Raw genomic sequence first — 22,250 nt, 5'->3', positions numbered from 1 at the left:
TTTCTCTAAAACAGCACAAACTGCACGAAGAATCAACGTAGTGCAGACAGTTCTCTTCACAAAATTAATTTTTAAAGCTAGGCTTATTTAATGGTGTATTAAATTCTTGAAAGTCTGCTTATGTTGTAATTATTAAAATAAATAAAATAAAAATCAACTTTTAATTCCACATGTAAGAACATTAAAACTAGAGACATGCACTCACTTTTTTTGTAGCAGATAAGTTGCTTTGAAGGAAAATAAACTCATAAAAACCAAACTAACTACAAAGACTTTTATTTGCTGAATTCTTAGTGGTTGTTTAAGCTGTGATAAAAGGTACAGGTGATTTCCAGACAAAAGCAGAGGATCCTCTGCCCATATGGCTGCCCTGTAAGACTCTTTTGTGGAGTGGTGGATGCTCACGTTAAGGGATGTCATCCTTAAAAATTCTTTATTTTTGGCAGATCTGATCCCCAAACCTTCCCCCTTTCATCCCCTCCTCCCTTTTCTGCCACGAGATGGTTGTATCTGCAAAGTGTGCCTTTCGTTTTGAACACAAATCCACAATCGCCCTTGTCCCAACATACCCCCACCGGTTCCAGACTTCGTATTTATGAAAAGGGGCATCTCAAATGTCCTGTGCAGGCGCAGCAGCTGCCACTGCTACCACACTGTTCTTTCAGAACTTCAACAAAGGGATGGGAGTTTTTTCTCCCTTTTTTCCATTTGACGGGGGGGCTCTGTGTACTTTTGTGTTAACACCACCCCTGACTCCCCCCACTCCCCTTCTCTTTGAATTACGAGCAGGAGAGGAGGCTGCAGCTTTTGTCTACTGGTGTAAGGGGGCGCCTCTCTGCACCTCCTCTCAACCATCTGATACGTCTCCTCTGCAACCCTCAGGGCCCAAGCTGCTCCCGACAGCAGAGCCACAGCACAGCTGGCCACTAAAGACAAACTCTCTGACCCAAACCCCCTAACACAGTAACAAAAACCACAATCAGCCTGGTCCAGCACCATCAAGGCTGACTGCAGAGGGTGGTAAGCCTGCAGCAATTTCAAATAGTCATAACAAAGTCTGGCAGACAGAGCTGCATTTTGTCAACAGTTGCCAGCATGTATTAGCACTGAACACCCTTGATCTGGTGCTGATATGAAGATGATTTGCTTGAAATCAGACAGTGGACTGTTTACACATGCATACATGTATTTACATCAATGAAAGTGCAGAGACAGAAGCAATATATACAAGATACAAGGAGTGATCAACACTTGATAAAGGAAAGTTCCGGGTTTAGTACAAGTTAAGCTCAATCGACAGCATTTCCCTCATTTATATATGTATTTTTTTTAAAGCAAAAATTGTATTAGAGTAAGGCACTTACAAAGGAAGTGAATGTGGCCAGACTTTAAACATTAAAATACATATTGTTTGAAAAGTATAGCCACAAAACGTAAACATTATACACGATATCGTGATTTTTAGTGTGGTACAAATCACTTACAGGGTTTACCAGCATTGCGCTATAAGTTGTAAATGGATATAACTTAACACAGATAAGGTAAGTGATTTTATCACACTAAAATCATGCTAACATGTATAATGTTTACGTCTTGTGGCTATAATTAGAACACAGTGTGTATTTTAATGAACTGTATGAACTGGCTCCATATGCTTTCACTGTTAACACCTCACTGTAATTTTTGCCAAAAATGCTGTCAATTGAGCTTAACTTGTACCTGAAACTGAGGAAAATGGCTTTAAAGATACTTTGGTTTAGCATGCATTTTATAGTTACAGCAGTTTTCTCTGAATGAGTGTAGTTGAGCCATACTCATCTGTCACAGATCATTATCTAAGAGAACTGATTTTGGTTTGAACTTTGTCATAATTTTGACAAAATTTGTAGATAACGTGTTTTGCCATTGCATGGCATTGCAGACGTGTAGTTTAATGGTTTGAAAACTTTACCAGCATTGTTTATTAGCCATAAATTAACAACCCGCACTCTATGAAGAATTAACTATGCAACTATGAAGAATTTTTTCTAATACTGACAAATATCCTTCAATGGATAATGGAATAAACAACAACAACAACAACAACAACAACAACAACAAAAACCTTTGTTTGCATTATTTGTCACATTATAAAACAACAAAGCATTCAGCAGCTAGGACTTATTGCTTCTTCCAAAGAATTTCTTAGAAAATCAGAATTTATAAGAATAAAGCTCCACATGTAGTTGAATGTTTGAGCAGGTGATGTGGAGGAAAAGAGGCCCTGGCGCTCGTGCGGGGCTTCAGCATTTGGCAGGAGGCTGAACCTCTGACCCTAGTCATAAAGACAGCTGGTTCACATAATGAGTAATTACCATACACTGCAGACTAGAGTCTCTCTTACAGCAAACTATAAACTGCAGGCCTACTCTCCAGCCAGCCAGGGCAACAGGGGCAAAACATAACTAATTAAGAAGTCTATGATTAGCTATAAAGTTAATGTTGCAAAATCAACTGTGTAAAATGAAGGGGAAAAAAATTTAATAAAACAATGTTTAAAAATCGATAAAATTCACAACTTGTGTACGTTTGATATTTGTTTCAGTCTAATTTATAAATATTCAAAAATCTAATTTGATAGCATTTTGCTAATACACAAATTAGCATATAAAGTGATGTTTGTATGGTAGAAGTAGACTGTAGTGTATAAAAACAAAATCAACAGCCTAGCTCATTGAGAAGCTTGTTGATTTTGTTGACATCACAATCGAAACATTCCTTCATGTGGTTATTCCCTCATCGTTTTTTTTAACACCCTAAGGCTGTTTTGTGATAAGGTGTTTGTTGGGCAAACAGAAATACTGATGGCGGTAGCCTCGGCAACAGGAAACCCCGCCCTAATTCACCCTTCATCACCATCTTCTGCTGTTCCTGGGGCATCTCCAGTTTGCATTTGGAATGGAAGGGTTGACTTAAAAGGCTACTAAAAAGCCATGTGATGCAGGGCAAGAGGTATAATAAGGTGATTAAAGGGAAAGTTCACCCAAAATAAAAACGATATCATTATTAATAACTTCTCCTCATATTGTTCCAAACCTGTATGACTTTCTTTCTTCTGTGGAGCACAAAAGGAGATGTTAGGGAGAATGTTCAATCTTAGTCACCATTCATTTTCTTTGCATCTTACAATAAAAGTAAATGGTGACTGAAGCTGAACATTCTGTCTAACATCTTATTTTGTGTTCCACAGAAGAAAGAAAGGCATGCAAGTTTGGAACAACATGAGGTTGAGTAAATTTTAAAAGAATTTTCAATTTTGGGTGAGCTATACCTTTAAAGCCTCTTATAGACTAAGGTGGCAGGGCATGTATGCAGAGTAGCACTTGTCCATACAGCAGATGGCATGGTCTTATATCAATTAGTGTCTGGATGTGACAGCAAACCTCATCTCTGGAATTTTGTAAGCCATCCCTCAGTCTTCATCATCAGCAGAACACGCCCTCATTGGAGGCTCCCGCTTGGAGGGGGGGGGGGGGGTTAGACATCCCACGGGACAATGGTTGTACAGGCTTGTCCCTCTCTCTCTTTCCTCCTCCCTCTGCTAGGCACCTACACAACACTTCATTATGCAAAGGGCAGATGGATCAGGTTTTTGTGGCCTAGTATCTGGGTAGACTAGAGCTTTTAGGGTCTGGCTTTATTTGTATTCTGCAGGCAATGGCTGTCTGAAAGAGTACAATAGGGCCCGCCTGCATGCTGACGTATTGTTCTGGAGAGACTTATATTATTGCTTTACACTTTTGGTAGTCTAGTACAGAGCTGGAGATGAAGGGGTAAAGCAGGTTCAGCCACACTTTCTTGCAGGGTCATACAATGTTTTCTAAAGGTGGCAAGGAGGTATATATATAAAAATAGCATGTGAATATTTTAGTTAACAAACATACCACATAATTTAGTGGAAGAGATGCTTATACCCTTGATAAGAAATATCAGCTTCTGCAACCATGCACTTTGCACCGCTTATGTTGTGTGTAGTGTAAATTTGCATGTACAAAAAAGTTTATGCACATTAGTGTGTAGAATAAACTTTCATGTAATTATCTCCAAAGTGGATTTATTTTTGAGATTGAATGGGGGTGTGTGGGAGGGTGACCAGATGGCACTTTTTTAACCAATCATAAGCTGTTGTCAGGAAAGCTTAAGGGAAACCCTCTGTCATCTGAGCTGAGCACAGGAAATCACTTTACACAAATATTAGCAGGAGGAAGTTCAGTTAGTGATTCTATTTATTCATAGCACACATTGATGCTGACGTTTAATTTGTTTCGGTTCATGTTACTTTTTGTCTGATTCGTTGTAAGCTAAATATATGTAGACGTGTGTCACAAAAATAGGCATTGTATATTTTCTATTGTTCTGTCACTATTTATTTGCAGATTAAAACCACAGTTACTTCAGGATCTCATCTCCAGGTTTTCTCTGCCTAATGCAATTGTGGAACATCTTAAATTTCAGTTGAAAATGCACGGAAATATGCCTGAGATGAATGTGACCATTATGTCACATGCTGTAAAATCATACACATATATATTCAAACACATACCCATAAATAGTAAATTCAGAGAAACTGATAATTTTGCAGTGGTCTCTGGATTTACTATTTTTAGGTATGTGTTTGAGTAAAATGAACATTTTTGTTTTATTCTATAAAGTACTGACAACATTTCTCCCAAATTTCAAATAAAAATATTGTCATTTAGAGCATTTATTTGCAGAAAATGACAATAGGTCAAAATAACAAAAACGATGCAGTGTTTTCAGACAAAGAAACTTATGCAAAGAAAACAAGTTTATATTAACTTTTAAACAACACAATACTAATGTTTTAACTTAGGAAGAGTTCAGAAAATCAATATTTGGTGGAATAACTCTGATTTTCAGTCACAGCTTTCATGCATCTTGGCATGCTCCCTACCAGTCTTTCACATTGCTGTTGGGTGACTCATGCCACTCCTGGTGCAAAAATTCATTTTTGACAAACATCCATCTTCCTCTTGATCACATTCCAGAGGTTTTCAATGGGGTTCAGGTCTGGAGATTGTGCTGGCCATGACAGGGTCTTGATCCGGTGGTCCTTCATCCACATCTTGATTGACCTGGCTGTGTGGCATGGAGCATTGTCCTGCTGGAAAAACCAATCCTCAGGATTGGGGAACATTGTCAGAGCAGAAAGATGCTAGTTTTCTTCCAGGATAACCTTGAACATGCTTGATTCATGCATCCTTCACAAAGACGAATCTGCCTGATTCTAGCCTTGCTGAAGCACCCCGGATAATCACTGATCCTCCACCTGGTCGTCTAATGGTTAGACGGAGACCTGGAGAGGCCTTCAAGCCACAGTGTCTCGCGCCCACTGTGAAATTTGGTGGAGGATCGGTGATGATCTGAGGGTGCTGATTTAAGATGATTTAAACAACTTTACAGCTCAAATAATACATTACTTTTAACAGAAGAATTCTCATTTCTGCCTTTAAACCCTCCAAATATTGGCCCCATTCAATTCGATTGTCAGTGCCTCACTGTAACCTCGATTTTGGCTTTTTTAAATAAAGAGTCCAAATTAATTTTAAGAGGTAATCAAAATGCTGTCAGTTGAGCTTAACTTGTAGTGAGCTTGGAATGTTCCTTTAAGAAGTTCTTAACTTTTTTTTTTTAATTATTTTTACATTGTACACTGTAAAAATTAAAAGACACTCAAGGCCAAATTTGGTTGCCACAGAGAACCCTCTGGAGATCATTTAGATATACTTTCGCTTCTCTGAGAAACTTACTTTTAGTGCTTATACAAAAACTCTGAATAACTCTAAGAACTGTCAACTGTTCCTTCAGTAACCCCATCATAAGGGAAAGGCTTGGAGGAACTTGAACTATGTTTTTAAGTTCCTTCAGTGCATAAATATGATATTTGAGGCTCATTTAAAGGGTGCCCCATTGAAGATCTCCAGAGGTTTCCAACTGTGTGGCATGTGAAGAACCTCAAATGGTGCCTCAAGCAATATTTAATTTTTTACAGTGTATGGTGGTGTGCTAGTAACAAGTGAAGTTAATTTAAAATTTGACTGTGTGGTCTGCTCACAATTTTAAAAGAAGACAGTTGTGTCCTTTTCACTCATCACAAGCCTATGCCTTACAGGTCAGTCAAGCTGATTTAGAGTCATTATAAATTTACATATAGGTTTAGTCATTTTATATGTAGAAATAGATTTTAAAATAATATAATTATAATAATATAATTGTTAGCATAGAACGAAATTACATGCATATGGCGCTTTCAGTTTTGGGCGTATATATATAAATGTTTGTGTGAATGTAAATCCAAGTATGACATATTACATTTAGCAAATATTCTGCTTAAACTATTCTCCTACAAATGTACACTACCTTTCAAAAGTTTTACTTATTCTTTATTTTATTTTATTTTTTCACATTTTAGAATAATAGTAAAGTCATCACAACTATGGAATAATAGAAATGGAACTATGGGAATTATGTTGTGACTAAAAAAATCCAAAATAAATCAAAACTGTGTTATATTTTAGCATCTTCAAAGTGGCCACACTTTGCCTAGAATTTGCAGACATGTACTCTTGACATTTTCTCAACCAACTTCTTGAGGTATCACCCTGGGATGCTTTTTAAACAGTATTGAAGGAGTTGTCATCTATGCTGGACACTTAGTGGCTGCTTTTCTTAATTATTCGGTCCAAGTCATCCATTTCAAAAAAAAAAAAAAAAAAAAGAAACAATTTATAAAATTTTAGTTTTGTAATTAAATAAATTAATATGTTGGCACAATTATATTTTTGTCTACAAAACTAATCTCAAACATTTAAGCATACGCCTTCAGATCAAAAGGTTTTTAAGATCATGAGAAACATTTCAGTCAAGTGACCCCAAACTTTTGAACGGTAATGTACATAAAGATATAAATGTCTGAAAAGGCATACTTTATATAAAGTTACTGAAATTTTCCAAGTTAGGTGTTTCTAGATGATGAATCAGTTATAGTCATGACAAGAACAAGTTTGCTGCACAAACAAGTGTAATTCAATCTTTTATTTGTATACAATTTCTTTCCTGATACAAAACATAAAAAGTGAAATCTTTAAAAACAAAGTTCGTCATTTTCTCATTATTTTTCGTTTTCCATTTTGTCTACAATGAAAAGATTAAAAGAGCAGATTTAAATATTTTTTTCTTCATTTTAGAATCAAATATTTCAAAAGTTAAAACTTTATAGATTTAAAATAGTTTCTTTTTTCTTCCTTTTTAGTCATATTAAGTTTTCTAAAGTGAAACCTTTAGTTTTATTTTTTATTATTATTATTTATTTTTTTATTTTTTTATTTTTTTTATTGGTCATATTAATTTTTCTAAAGTGAAACCTTTAGAGAATAAGACAATTCTGGAAAGTGGAAAGCACATTGCCGACAATAAGGTACGTTATATTGTGCAGCAATTTCATTTTCAAAAATGTCCATGGTTGTTAAAGTCCATTTCTAAAAACGTTGCTTCGACGCACCGCCGCGTCCCCTGCGTGTCCAACGCATGCGATATTTGCTCTGTGGAAACAGAGGCAAAACTCGCTTCTCCTTCCTCTCCAAACCTCATCCGCACAAAGAATGAGGGCCATTGTGTCGTTCTTGTGGCATGCCTGACCTCATTCACATAAAGAATGAGGAACATCTTGGCATGGACGGGACGAGAAACGACGTAGAGTCGCGAGGGCCACTCGGGCCTGCCTCGCGCTGCCTGGACTGATCAGCCTCCTCAGGAGCATCCAGGGATGTGGAATCATCATCATCCTTGATTCAAAGGATGAGTCGAGTATTCCTCAAGGTTTACAGCATCTCAACAGAGAAGAGTAAAGTTCCAGATCAACGCTCGGGGAGAGTGATCTCAGGAACCCACTCGTTATAGCTGCGACTTTCCTCACAGAACAGGTGGAGCTTTTCCAGAGCTGGATCCTCACACGAACCATCAGCTGGGTTCTGGTAAAACAGAACGGAAACGTTAAAAAGCAAGCCTTTGGAATGAGTTTAGTTGTTCATTTAAATGTTATCTTTGATTAGCACACATGCTTACCGTTATGAGAACACAGTGAGCGTCCTCAAGCTGACCCAAGGTACCAACAAGATCACTAAGACGTTTCAAGTCGTTTACTCTGACGATGCTGATGTCGTTGTCAAAGCAAAACGCTTGTATCAGAGTGAAGTGAATCTGAAGAGCGACGTCGCACTCAAAGTCATCAGTAGCCAAAAGGCAGAAAGACACACTATCAGGATCCCTGTTAAAACAAAATGTAGGTTTAAAGTGAAGCCTAATATGGATAAATAGATCGAACAGTACATGGATTATTGAATGTAAGATGTTCTTCTAGACTTACTCGTTCATTATTTTCGCGCTCTCATAGACACCAACAGTGAGGCGACCCTCAGATTTGGCAGCCAGCAGAGCCTCGGACAGGGTTTTCCCTTCATTAACCATCCTGTTTTGGAGTAAAGTTGACTGTGGCAGCTTGATACAGTACAGATACAGTAGTGGCTTGAACGGAGCGAAATAAGTTTGGAGTGAGATTCTACCTGACAAGCGACCAGCATTTATAGTGGAACAGCGGCACGCGCTTGCACCGCACAATCTGATTGGCTGTCGAGAACAATAAAGAAGCTGACGTATCCAAGACGCGTGCCTTTAGACATGCATGACATCTATAGAAATCTAAGAAAGGATCCAACTTTGATCCGTTTCACTTATGCCCTTAAATAGGCCTACTTTTGCCAAAAGACATACTAAAAACTTAACATGCTGAGAAGCATGTCATATTTACTGTAAAAATGAACTAGCTTACTGTATAGCCTACATTTCATCATAACTCAGTCTGCGAATTTGTTGGCATATGTGTTTTAGTTTTTGTTATTTGTATGTTCTCAAGAGAGAATAAAAAAGATAAGAAAATGAAAGATAAGGTTTAGGTCTATTTCTATTCATTTTAAAAGACCGCTTGATTTCCATGCGCAAGCATTTTTAAGATAATGCAAATAGCCTACAGTATAGACTAAAATGGCCACAAATTAGTTTAATAATCACACTTTTGCTGTTGATTTAGTAGGCCTATGGATAAAGTTATGTATCTATTGCTGATTGTATCAGACACGCGTGGCTAATTTGCATGCCCAAAGAAAAGACGGCGCGTGGCATCTGGACATGGTTCTCTTTTGCTATGGAAATTCTCCCCATCTGTTGATGGGGGAAGATAAAGGATCAGCTGAGGAAATTCTGCAGTATTTAGCAATTTGAACTAACATCTATGCCTGCAGACACAAATAAATAATAATTATATACATATATATATATATATATATATATATATATATATATATATATATATATATATATATATATATATATATATATATATATATAATTAAAATAAAATAACATTTTGTTGTGCCTTTAAAAAGCTTTTTCAAAACGTTGGTTTTCTCGTGATTCTGTTTTTATTTTTTATCCTTTTAATTTTTGTAACTATACATAGTTAACTGATTTTTAAATCGCCTATATTTAACTTTTGTTGTTTAGTAGCCTTTAGTGCATTTATTGTTTGTTTGTGTGGTTTACGTCATTAAAATACGTGATCATATCTGTGTGAACTTTTCTTGACTTTTATTGCTTTGAAGATTTTAAGTCATCTATAGAGAAAAATAGAATGGTTTTATGACAGATGACTGTGCTAATTTGCAGCTGCAGGAGGGAATAAGTAAAAGCAATTGTTAGATTAGTTTGCTTTGCGCTCGAGCAGGTTTGTCTTGGAACACCTGTCACTCTCGCGCACTAAGGGAGCGGGGGGTCGCAAAGAGATGTCCGGACTGCAGATGTGATATACCAGAACAATGCAATGTACTCGTTGTAAGTGTCTTTGCTATTTGAAACTAGTACTTATTTTTTTGTTTTTGTACGTAGCCTATAAATAAAATAAAAAAGCCTTTCTAGGAGGATCTGTATTTTTTTCTATTTTATTTTTTTTTCTAAATGAATAGAACATTTTTGCATATGAAACTCTCAGTCTGCAACTAACATATCAAATACACTCAAAAAAGATTAAAGCCTTTTTTTCCAGATAGAGAATTAAGAAGCTACGATTGAGAAAAAAAAAAAAAAAAAAAAAAAAAAAAAAACCGCAAGGAAATATGCAAGATAGCCTACTTTGTTTCACTCAAAAATGTCATTTTAAGATTTACACAAAATTCCATAAAATTTAAGGTTTAACCAAATTAAATGAATAAAGCTTAAAATATTTAGGGGTTTGAATGTTATTTTATTAAAGATTACTCAATTCAGTTTGATGGAGTTTTGTTATGCAATTAAAAATGCAAATCTTTCTTTTTTTATTTCATTTTTATTTTATTTTTTTGAGTGAAAAAAGTATTTTGCATTCATCTTTGCTTTTCTTAGCTTCACTAAAGAAAAAAGTTAAATATACCTATTTTTAGTTTCATTCTGAAGTAGACACACACACACACACACACACACACCAAAAAAAAAGAAGAAAAAAAACTTGCAAACAATAGTGATTCGTGCTACTGGGTTGTGAGGGGTGAGTGGGAGCATCCTAAAGTGAGGCCTCTCCATCTGCTCCTGTTCTGCAATGGTAACAATGGGCCAGCATCAGTCACCGTCAACCTGTTATCTTGACCCTCTCAAATAACAATAGACCTTCTAACACACGTTCTATATAAGCTTGCAATCTGAAATTATTAGTAATTCTGAAGCATTTCTGCACCATAAAATGTAACTGTTTTATTATATTTTTCTTAAATCATTGCAATGCATATCAAGTTAGAATCACAAAGTGACCAAAACATGAATGCATGTAAAGCAAGTCCTTCGCTTGCATAACATTCTTAGTTTTAGGTGCTATACTGCTTCTGCACGCGGAGAAAAGTTGTACAAAACAATATAGGCCTAACAGTAAACTGAATTTGCTGGGTGTCCTACTTATGCAAAACTGCATATTTTCATGTGGTCTGTGGTTAGCAGCAGGCCAGATTGGGCAGCGGGGCGTCAGGGCACGCGCATCTTATTTGCATTTGTAAAGGCGTCTAATAATAGAAGTTTCTAAACTCACAATAGGGCCGTTTCAGTGTGTCCACTGTCCACAGATGGCCACACTCCACCTGTCTTTTTTTTTTTTTTTTTTTTTTTTTTTTTCATGGGGGCGGGGGGATTCAATCCCTTGTCCACATTTGCTCACTTTCACTATTAAATTCTTTACTAAATAAAATGAACTGAAATTCCCTGAAAAACTCAATAAAATGGTTGCCATGTAAGCTTCCATTAAGCTATAGTAAAAGGGGGTGTTTTTTCCCCAAACCAAAACTTTTAATCACTAGCAGACTATGGATAAAACTAATTATCTGCGAATATACATTTATGAATGAAACAAAAACAAAACATAAAACAAAATGTTAATGAAACAAAAACAGCTCTATAAAAGACGTATTGATGATCTAGATTTTAGTTTCATTTCCTAATATGAATAATCCAAATGAATCAAACAGAAATAGGCTAATCAAAACAATTACTTAAAGTCCGCAAGTCTTAAAAAGCGACATTACAGTCCCCATCAATCTGCCACGAGCCAGAGTGTGACAATAACATTAGCATATCAACGCACCATTCAGATGAACCAATCAGATGACGCTTCTTTCATAGCCACCACTAGCAGAGGAGTATAAAACGGGCGAGCACACTCCGTTTGAGCACCAATCCATTCGGATAACCTCCAACTGCAGTTCTGCCATCAATCAGCTCCCTTGAGGCATAACTACCAGTATCATGACTCTTGAGGAAGTTCTCATCCAGAAGCCCAGCGAGAGAGCTCAGTGCACTGGAAAAGCCCTCGAAGAAGTTTTGGTTTCTGCCAAAGCTACCGAATGCCTCACCACTGGGGTTTATGAGTCTGCCAAAGTTATGAATGTGTGAGTATTCTATTAGTTTCCCCTCCTTATTCAACACCTTCAACGTTTTAAGTAAGAGTTTTGAATGATTCAGTAGGCTACTACAAATGATGCTAATATCTTGTTTTTGCTTGTATTTCAGTGACCCAGACAGTGTGTCTTTCTGCGTTCTGGCGATGGATGAGGAATTTGAATGTGACATCGCTCTCCAAATTCACTTCACTCTTATCCAAGCCTTCTGTTTTGACAACGATATCAGCATCGTCAGAGTGAATGACATGCAGCGTCTCTCTGAAATTGTCGGCGACAAGTCAGGACAACATGAGGATGCTCACTGCGTGCTCATCACGGTATGTATACAAGAAACATTTTGCTCAAAAATATTATAAATTAATATATCATAAAAAATAATAATGTTTGCATTTACAACTTATTTTGCGGTTGTATTAATTGCGCATTTATTTGATCACAACAGAACCCAGCTGATGGTTCGTGTGAGGATCCAGCTCTGGAAAAGCTCCACCTGTTCTGTGAGGAAAGTCGCAGCTATAACGAGTGGGTTCCTGAGATCACTCTCCCCGAGCGTTGATCTGGAACTTTACTCTTCTCTGTTGAGATGCTGTAAACCTTGAGGAATACTCGACTCATCCTTTGAATCAAGGATGATGATGATTCCACATCCCTGGATGCTCCTGAGGAGGCTGATCAGTCCAGGCAGCGCGAGGCAGGCCCGAGTGGCCCTCGCGACTCTACGTCGTTTCTCGTCCCGTCCATGCCAAGATGTTCCTCATTCTTTATGTGAATGAGGTCAGGCATGCCACAAGAACGACACAATGGCCCTCATTCTTTGTGCGGATGAGGTTTGGAGAGGAAGGAGAAGCGAGTTTTGCCTCTGTTTCCACAGAGCAAATATCGCAGGCGTTGGACACGCAGGGGACGCGGCGGTGCGTCGAAGCAACGTTTTTAAAAATGGACTTTAACAACCATGGACATTTTTGAAAATGAAATTGCTGCACAATATAACGTACCTTATTGTCGGCAATGTGCTTTCCACTTTCCAGAATTGTCTTATTCTCTAAAGGTTTCACTTTAGAAAAATTAATATTAAATAAAATAAAAAAAAAAACTTGTCATTGTATAAATGACTCAGTGCATTAAAAAAATAATAAATGTATTAAAATATATCTGTGTCATGTGTGTTTACTTTCCTGCAGATGGCAGAAAATTCATTGCACTACACACACTCTACGCAGTTGTTAGATCATGGTATTTCTAAAGTTTTCATTCTAAAGTAACTGTGGTTTGGGGGCAGCAGATAGTGTCAGCTGCCATCTGCAGCAGCCAGTGATCTGCATGTGTATAGCTACAATACAATAGTAGCGCGCTGTCTCGTTAAATTGGGGGCCCTATAGCACAAGGAACCCATTGTTTCCTCGGCAGATGTCTGAGCTATGGCGCTGCTCCATCTGCCAAGCTGCGCAGATGGGAGGTTGAGGCGGTGGCAGGGGGAGTGTTGGGCTGGCACTTGTATGTCTCCCTGTCAGTTGCTGTATTATTTACAAACCACCTATGGCTTTGGTCTAAAAACAAAACTAAAATAAAAACTAAAGGGCAGGAGCATCAGTTAACAGCAAACAAATTTGGTCATACATTTTATTTGCAAAAAATGAAAACAACTGCCTGACATGGTAAAACTGAATAAATTAAGCCACTGTTAGTTAGGCCAAATTTCCTATTAAAAGAACAGAAGTAGGCCACTGGTCAAGTACACCTTTATTTTAAAAGCATGGTGAAAGTCAAACAATATGAATAAGCACATTTTCTCATTGAATACTCTATTGTTACTGAGAACACAGACTATGTTCTAGAATAACTTTTGTCAAAAGAATGTTTCTAGTTATACATTGTGAAAAGAGGTATATTACAATGTTGCAATAAGACATAGGAATAAAAAAAGGACTTTTTCTTATTTTAATTGCTGACTAGTGACAACAATGCATGGCCAATATAAAATGACTGCAAGTCATGATAACTGAAATACAGCAACGTAAATACAGAAAAGTGATTAAGAGAGGACACACAGTTTTGAGGAGTGACGTAGGTTCCTGTAGGCACGGAGACTATCTCTTTTAGGATCTTTGACAACTCCACTGATCATTGGGGGACACTCTGCTCCCCTGCTTTTTTTAACTCTATGCAATAATATGCGGTAAATCCCTGTAATGGGACTGTGAATCCTCTTTCCTTGGTTATTGAGAATATGTTCCTGAGTTACTCCCAGTTCCTCCAGGAGAGCTTTTACCTCCTGAACATCTCTATCTAATTCCCCTGGGCCAGCCTCCAGTAGATAAACAGGGTTGAGCTGGTATAAGGAAGGAAGCGGGCAGAAGAGTTCCACTGGCAGCAACCACTCACAGCCCAACATCTGATCCAATGCACATCGCTCTGATGGGTCTGGCTTCAGAATCCCCCTAATCAACCGCTGACATGGAGCTGATACCCAGGTTGGCAGGACATAGGCCCCCTCCAGCACACTGTGCCGCAACTTGGCTACAGTTTCAGCGCGGAAAGGCAAGGTGCCAGTCACCATGAAAAAGAGGAGGACACCCATTGCCCACACATCCACAGGGGGCCCAATGTAAGATTCATCTTTAAAGAGCTCAGGAGCAGCATAAGGAGGAGAACCACAAAAAGTGTCCAGGGCTTGGTTGCGATTAATAACCCTTGTACTGAAGCCAAAGTCAGCCACCTTTATGCAGGCGTTGGTGGTATAGAGAACATTTTCAGCCTTCAAATCATGATGAATGATGTTGTTTTCATGCTAAAATAAACACAAATGTAGATAAATAAACCAAAGGAAATTCATTCAGTGATTAAAATGATTTGACAGAAAACCTACAATCAATAGTGGTAGTTCTTAACCTTTTCAAAGCCCCCCATTTTCCAAGACAATATTTGAAGCCCCAAAAAATTTCAATACATTAAAATATTCACGATTAATCACAATTACTTTTATGACTACAAAAGTTTCAAGAACTGTATGTCCTTCAGTGAAATTAAAAGATGAAATTTGAGAAACAAATTTGTTTGCCATGGCTGAATGCTGCACTTATTTTAAATAATTTTAAAGGGATATTTCACCCAAAACTGAAAATTCTCTCATTATTTACTCGAGTCACCCACATGATATCCCAGGTGTGTTTGACTTACTTTCTTCACCAAAACACATTTGAAGAAAAATATCTTAGCTCAGTAGGTCCTTAAAATGCAAGTGAATGGCGATTTCTCTTTTGAAGGTCCAAAAATCACAGACAGTCAGCATAAACTTCATCCATACGACACCAGCTGTTAAATGAATGTCTTCCAAAGCAACACAATTGTTTTTGGTGTAAAAAAGATAAATATTTAAGTACTTTTTTTAAACTCTAAATTATGCTCCAGGTTGGCAGCGAATGTAATCGCATTGGCATTTGAAACACAGGAGAACTGATGCACGTGGGTCACAGCCAGAAGAGCAGCGCTGTTTACAAATGAAAAGGAGGAACGCTGTACAGTAGCTTGGTTGATTTTGGTTCGGATCTGTTATTATCTGTTTCTTTACTCACAATGGTGCGTTTGTGTGCTTATCCTAGATGTCTTAACTGAGTGGAGAACGTGAGATTACCTCAGTATCCATGGCAACACAAATATGTCACACAAGAGACCACTTGGACTCCACCCTCTCCTGAAGTGTTGGATTATATGATATTTATTTTTGCACCAAAAGCAATCATATCACTTTAGAAGACATTAATTTAACAGCTGGAGTCGTATCAATGACATTTATGCTGACTATCTGTGATTTTTGGACCTTCAAAAGAGAAATCGCAATTCACTTGCATTTTAAGGACCTACTGAGCTAAGAAATGTTTCTATTTTAATTCAAATATGTTCTGGTGAAGAAAGAAAGTCATACACACCGGGGATATCATGAGAGTGAGTAAATAATGAGAGAATTTTCATTTTGGGGTGAACTATCCCTTTAAGTCATCTTGCAGCCCCCTTGGAAGTTTGCTACAGTCCATTAGAGGGTCCTGTCCCCTTGGTTGAGAACCACTGGTCTAGAGCACAAAATAGAAAGTCCAGTAATGTATTGCTATAATGGGGCACAGGACTAACCATGTATTTGACTGCTGACAGAATTTGGGCAAATACAATCTTGCTCTCTCTGTCAGAGAGTTTTCCTCCAGTGCTGATTCTGGTGTGGAGGTCTCCTCCTCCTGCGAGCTCCAGAACCAGGTACAACCGACTTGGCGTCTCCACAACCTCATAGAGTTGCAATAGGTTTGGGTGATATAAGCTCTCCATGATAGATATCTCTTTGGACAGCATCCTCTGTGTCTGCGGATCAAGCCTCATCTTTTCCAGGATCTTAATGGCAACTTTGTCTGTAGGGAATGTGCGCAGAGAGAATACTGGATGAGGTCATTACATATTAATCAATTTACTCTCTTATTTCTGATATACTTTTACACATTTTCACAGAGCCAACTGTTCAGTCATGACCAGCGTGATAATTCTTGAACTACACAGTCACATGTAGCTATATTTCCTTTTTTACCAATTTAATCTGTTCTAATTCCTAAATCTGTCTTATTTTCCTTCTATATACTAACATGTCTACTTCACGAATAACACATGCCTTCAAGCACATCCCTGTTATCTGTTACAGACCGTTTACACGATATCGATGCAAGACCAAACGCAACCCACACAACCTACGGCCACTTTGCACTTCAGCACCTGCTCAGTTCTCTTTCTCAGTGGGACTCTGGAACTGCCAGTCAGCTGTTAACAAAGCTGACTTCATTACAGCCTTTGCCGCACAGTCCACCCTCAGCATCCTGGCACTGACAGAAACATGGATACATCCAAAGGATACAGCACCACCTGCTGCTCTCTCCAACAACTTCTCCTTGTCTCACACCCCTCGACACACCGGTAGGGGTGGGGGAACAGGTTTGCTTATTCATAACAATTGGACTTTATCACCACACTCTTCACTATGTAACAATACTAGTTTTGAATTCCATGCTATTACTACAATGCAACCCACAAAAATACATGTTGTTGTCATCTATCGCCCTACAGGTCAGCTGACAAACTTTCTTGAGGAGTTGGATGTCCTGCGGTCTTCCTTGCCGGAGGATGGTAGGCCACATGTGGTTCTTGGTGATTTCAACATACACCAAGACAAGCCCCAGGCCACTGAACTGAATACTCTTCTGGCCTCATTTGACTTGGAAAGACTACACACCACAGCAACTCACAGATCGGGCAACAAGCTGGACCTCATTTTTACACGTAACTGTACCAACTCAAATATTCTTGTTACTCCTCTACATGTCTCTGATCACTACTTTGTTCAAATCAACATGACTCTCCCATCTACATTAAAACAGACTCCACCTTTGGTGTCCTTTCGCTGTAACATCAGTTCTCTTTCACCCTCACGCCTTTCCACTGCTGTCTCTACCCCTCTTCCCACACTACATGTATTTTCCACACTTGATGTAAACACTGCCACAGATACACTAAGCTCTGCTTTAACAACCTGTCTAGACAACATCTGTCCTATCTCCTCTAGGCCAGCACGTACTACACCACCCAGCCCCTGGCTGCCTGATGTCCTTCGTGAACATTGGACTGACCTCAGGGCAGCTGAGAGGAGATGGCGGAAATCTAAAGATCCAGCAGATCTAGGTAAATATCAGTCTCGGCTTGCAACTTTTTCAGATAACGTTAAATCTGCAAAAACCTCCTATTACCAGAACAAGATCAACAGCACCACAGACACTCACAGCTTGTTTAAAACATTCAACACACTTCTCTGCCCTCCCCCTCCACCACCTGACATATCACTGACAGCAGATGTCTTTGCCACATTTTTTACTAATAAGGTTACAACCATCAACAATACATTCTCAGCACCACACCCTGTCAAACACCTGTCCCCTGTATGCAACTCTTCTGTCTCTATGTTCTCTCCTCTGACTGACACTGAGCTCTCTAAACTCCTCCTCTCCAGTCACCCCACCACCTGTTCCCTTGACCCCATTCCTTCTCACCTTCTCCAGGCCATTTCTCTGTCCATCCTACCTGCACTCACACACCTAATTAACACATCTCTACTTACAGGCACTTTTCCCACTACATTTAAGCAGGCTTGAGTAACCCCGCTGCCGAAGAAACCCGTACTTAACCCCACACAAATAGAACACTACAGACCAGTCTCTCTCATTCCATTCATGGCAAAAACACTTGAAATTGCAGTTTTCAATCAAATCTCTGCCTATCTCTCACAGAACAAGCTGCTGGATGATAATCAGTCAGGCTTCAAAAGTGGACACTCCACCAAGATTGCCCTGCTGTGATAGGCAAAAGCTGAATCCTCCATCCTGATTCTGCTGGACCTTTCTGCAGCCTTTGACACAGTCAACCATCGGATCTTACTCTCTACCCTCTCCTCACTGGGCATCACAGGAACTGTGCTTGACTGGCTTAATTCCTATCTCTCAGGTAAGTCCTTCAAGGTAGCCTGGAGAGGTGAGGTATCCAAGCCACATCAGCTACTTACTGGGGTACCTCATGGATCAGTGCTTGGGCCACTTCTCTTCTCTATATACACAACATCACTGGGACCCATCATTCAGGCACATGGTTTCTCTTACCACTGCTACGCTGATGACACACAACTCTACTTGTCTTTCCAGCCCAACGACACCACAGTGACTGATCGAATTTTAGCCTGCCTGGCAGACATCTCGGCCTGGATGAAGGAACACCACCTGCAACTTAACCCAGCCAAGACTGAACTCCTTGTCTTTCCAGCCAACCCTGCTGTTGAACACAACATCACTGTGCAGCTGGGTGCAACTACAGTAACGCCTTCAAAAACGGTCAGAGATCTAGGGGTAACAATCGACAACTGACTAAATTTCACAGACCACATCTCAAAGACTGCAAGAACATGTAGATTTACACTCTACAATATCAGGAAGATAAGACCCTTCCTCTCTGAACTGCTTGTCCAGTCACTTGTCATAACTTGACTGGACTACTGTAATGCTCTCATTGCAGGCCTCCCTGCATGTGCAATTAGACCCCTGCAAATGATTCAGAATGCAGCAGCACATCTGGTCTTTAATGAACCAAAGAGAGCGCATGTTACACCACTCCTTGTCTCTCTCCACTGGCTGCCAGTTGATGCACGTATCAAAATCAAGGCTCTGATGCTGGCATACAGAACAGTCACTGGGTCTGCTCCAGCATACCTAAAATCATTTATGCAGAGCTACGCGCCCACTAGAAGCCTGCGGTCGGCTAAGAAATGTCGCCTTGTTGTACCACCACAAAGAGGCACCAAAACACTTTCCCAGACTTTCAGCTTCATCATACCACGTTGGTGGAACGACCTTCCCAACTCCATCCGTGAAGCTGACTCACTCTCTGTCTTCAAAAAACAACTAAAAACACATATTTTCCATAAGCACTTAACCAGTCATTAATAAAAATAAATAAATAAATAAATAAATAATAAAAATTCTTGTTGCACTTTTAATCTGTTTTGAATACTATTCTGATGCTAGTGAAACTTTGTAGTATGGCACTTTTCATACCACTGTCTCCTTAAGATGATTCGCTTCTGTTTTCCTCTTTTGTAAGTCGCTTTGGAGAAAAGCGTCTGCCAAATGAATAAATGTAAATGTAAATGTAATTCTTTAAAGATCCGTACCTTTGGTGAGGGCGTGGAAGGCCAGTTTGACTTTCGAAAAGTTCCCACAGCCTATTTGACCACGGACATTATAGAAGCCTACCCTTCTGCCCACGGTTATTTCCTTTATTATGTTTTCACTATTGCACATCTCCAGTGTTAACTTTTCCAGGGGTGTCAGGCGATTGGAAAGGTCTACCTCTTCTTTTTCTGACCCACATTCTGAGCTGTCAGTCAGAGTGTAAAGGTTGTACCGTTGCACCTGTGGAGACACGTGATTTTCCCTTGTAGGCATTTTGTGGCTGTTTAAGGCTAAAATTAAAACAAAAACCGAGAGGCAAATTACTTGATGCAGACATGCTAATAGGTGTAATGCATATGGATAGGTGTGAAAATGTCTGATCTGCATAACTCCATAATAAGCAAAATCTTAAAACCTTAGTAAGTAATATATCTAAAGACCTCGAAATTAGTATGTGACTTTAAGCAGGCATCTGGTGTGATTTCATTTAAAACATGTTTATAGGCCACACTTTTACTAATCACACAAATAAACAAATAAGAGTTATACACAGGGTTGGGGAGTAACGGAATACATGTAATGGGATTACGTATTTAAAATACAAAATATAAGTAACTATATTCCACTACAGTTACAATTTAAATAATTGGTATTTAGAATACAGTTACATTCAAAAAGTATTTTGATTACTGAAGAGATTACTGTGCATTTTATTGTCATTTGTTTCATTTAATATTTAGCCTTTTCAGATGGAAAACATTTATACATATAAATGATGTGATCCAAAGTGCATTTGAACAGCGGTGAAACACTTTCTTATGATGTGTTACATTCATACGAGCAGACAGAGAAGTAAGATTGAAGTAAGTTTGGAGCACAAGAAATAGAAATAAACCTTGTGTAAATTGTCAGCTTTACGCTAAAATAAAATGCTATTTCTAGCCATTTTACATGCACATTACCAGGCACGATCATATTTTTTTATCAAGAAAATTCACGTTGGATCATTTCTTTTTTTCTAGTAAGACCTTTGATATTAGGGCAAAAATCATATTCTTGATAATAATTTGTAAATTTGTTTTCCTGTGAAAATATCTAAAAATGCATCAATTTGATTTATCTTGTTTTAGAAACAACACTGCATAAGATATTTAGGTTTTTCAGAGAATGTATTTTTAACATGTGTATTTTGTCTTACTGTACTGGCAGAGTTTTTATAGTCAAAACAAGTGAAAAAATCTACCAGTGCTGAAGAAGTAATCCAAAGTATTTAGAATATGTTACTGACCTTGAGTAATCAAACGAAATTACAATTTACATTTTACAGCATATATTCTGTGATCTGTAGTGGAATGCATTTCAAAAGTAACCCTCCCAACCCTGGTTATACAATGCATAATGTCAGCAAGTGTAAAATAATTTATCTTACCTCTGTGATCTTTTTGCAGTAGACCAAAGAATAGCTCATCTTCTTTTTTATAGAATTAGAAGTCAATGAATACATACAAATGCCCATATTTTTTTAAGATTTGGAGTCCTAAATAAGTCTGAGGGAAAATGTGTGCCTCACTAACGAGTGCCTCTTCCACAGGTAGTAGACATAAGGTTTTTGTTAAGGTCAAGTATGACCAACATACAGCTATTCATTTTAACTGTAGTAGCGTTCAATAACTACATGCATAAGCATTTGTGTGGTTTCCTCAATCTAATGTCCTTGATTTCCTTTAGTTTCAGTCCTAGATTGTCTTACTGTCTCCACAGAATATTTTCTCCTGTCTTCAGTAGCTCACACTCTGACAAAGTGAAACAAAACATGCTGGTATCATGTTTCCTAATCTGCCAGCTTTATTTAGAGCTACCCTAATCCTCCCCTCTGTCCAAGACAATGCCCCTGATGCACAAAAGGCAAGAACCACAAAGAAGGGAGGATTGAGTAACTGGCAAGCATATGCATCACTGATTCTTTTGAAGAGCTCATTGCCAGCTGGATGTAATCATACAGCAGGTTGGAAGACCTCAGAGACATGATTGTTTGTGATCTCAATGAGACTGATCTCTGACGTACAGTGTAGGATCAGACGTTATGTAACAGCATCACTAAATGAGATTAGTGTGGTCCCTCCTTGACACATAAAGGGGTTTGGCCGATAATATGATTATCACTGGTCTGCCAGCATTTAGAGTGAATGATGAGGCTTTAATATACATTCTTGGTCAGGTGTGTATGTGTGCCACTCTTGTGATGGGAAAAAAACATGTGCAAGGTGCATGGTGTTCTTTTCTGTGTATACATTTGTATTAATTTATCTTCTAAATACATTTCAATATAAAAAACTTCATAACCTTGCACTTAATGTCTGCATGGAATGAATGACTTTGATAAGCAGATATACTATTTGTTGATTTTTTCACTTCTTCACCTAAGTAACTGTGATCAAAATCCTGTACATACAGTAAAACATCACTTAATTCCACTAGT

At 38.4% G+C, this 22,250-nt stretch overlaps 2 protein-coding genes and 1 pseudogene across 3 annotated transcripts; 1 reads left to right on the top strand and 2 right to left on the bottom strand.

Annotated features, from left to right (window-relative positions):
• Positions 1-7,408: 7,408 nt before the first annotated feature.
• Positions 7,409-9,166, bottom strand: LOC127430568 (growth arrest and DNA damage-inducible protein GADD45 gamma-like; annotated as a pseudogene).
• A 2,599-nt stretch (positions 9,167-11,765) lies between these two features.
• On the top strand, positions 11,766-13,178 carry LOC127430570 (growth arrest and DNA damage-inducible protein GADD45 gamma-like). Its single transcript, XM_051680408.1, has 3 exons — positions 11,766-12,017; positions 12,139-12,346; positions 12,472-13,178. Exons 1-3 carry the CDS (start codon positions 11,875-11,877, stop codon positions 12,583-12,585), a joined length of 465 nt encoding a protein of 154 aa, XP_051536368.1. The 5' UTR covers positions 11,766-11,874; the 3' UTR covers positions 12,586-13,178.
• A 579-nt stretch (positions 13,179-13,757) lies between these two features.
• On the bottom strand, positions 13,758-22,237 carry LOC127430565 (serine/threonine-protein kinase NIM1-like). 2 transcript variants are annotated; one of them, XM_051680404.1, is made up of 4 exons: positions 21,201-22,237; positions 19,771-20,061; positions 16,155-16,423; positions 13,758-14,817 (listed from the first exon to the last, which is right to left on the bottom strand). In XM_051680404.1, exons 2-4 carry the CDS (start codon positions 20,042-20,044, stop codon positions 14,062-14,064), a joined length of 1,299 nt encoding a protein of 432 aa, XP_051536364.1. In that variant the 5' UTR covers positions 20,045-20,061; positions 21,201-22,237; the 3' UTR covers positions 13,758-14,061. The 2 variants fall into 2 exon arrangements, with proteins under 2 accessions (XP_051536364.1, XP_051536363.1); XM_051680403.1 differs by having other exon boundaries at positions 19,771-20,011.
• Positions 22,238-22,250: the final 13 nt, after the last annotated feature.

The sequence above is a fragment of the Myxocyprinus asiaticus genome, chromosome 40, assembly GCF_019703515.2.
Source record: "Myxocyprinus asiaticus isolate MX2 ecotype Aquarium Trade chromosome 40, UBuf_Myxa_2, whole genome shotgun sequence".
Lineage (NCBI taxonomy): Eukaryota > Metazoa > Chordata > Actinopteri > Cypriniformes > Catostomidae > Myxocyprinus > Myxocyprinus asiaticus.
This window is presented reverse-complemented; position numbering and strand designations above follow the sequence as displayed.

Bases quoted from the DNA above. Each gene is read 5' to 3' on its own strand.
- LOC127430570 (XM_051680408.1), top strand. From the start codon at position 11,875: ATGACTCTTGAGGAAGTTCTCATCCAGAAGCCCAGCGAGAGAGCTCAG. The intron at 12,018-12,138 runs GTGAGTATTCTA...CTTGTATTTCAG, and splicing joins TCTGCCAAAGTTATGAATGT to TGACCCAGACAGTGTGTCTT. The intron at 12,347-12,471 runs GTATGTATACAA...TGATCACAACAG, and splicing joins CTCACTGCGTGCTCATCACG to AACCCAGCTGATGGTTCGTG.
- LOC127430565 (XM_051680403.1), bottom strand. From the start codon at position 21,287: ATGGGCATTTGTATGTATTCATTGACTTCTAATTCTATAAAAAAGAAG. The intron at 16,424-19,770 runs GTACGGATCTTT...CATTCCCTACAG, and splicing joins CTTCCACGCCCTCACCAAAG to ACAAAGTTGCCATTAAGATC. The intron at 14,818-16,154 runs GTTAGTCCTGTG...TGTTTATTTTAG, and splicing joins TGTCAGCAGTCAAATACATG to CATGAAAACAACATCATTCA.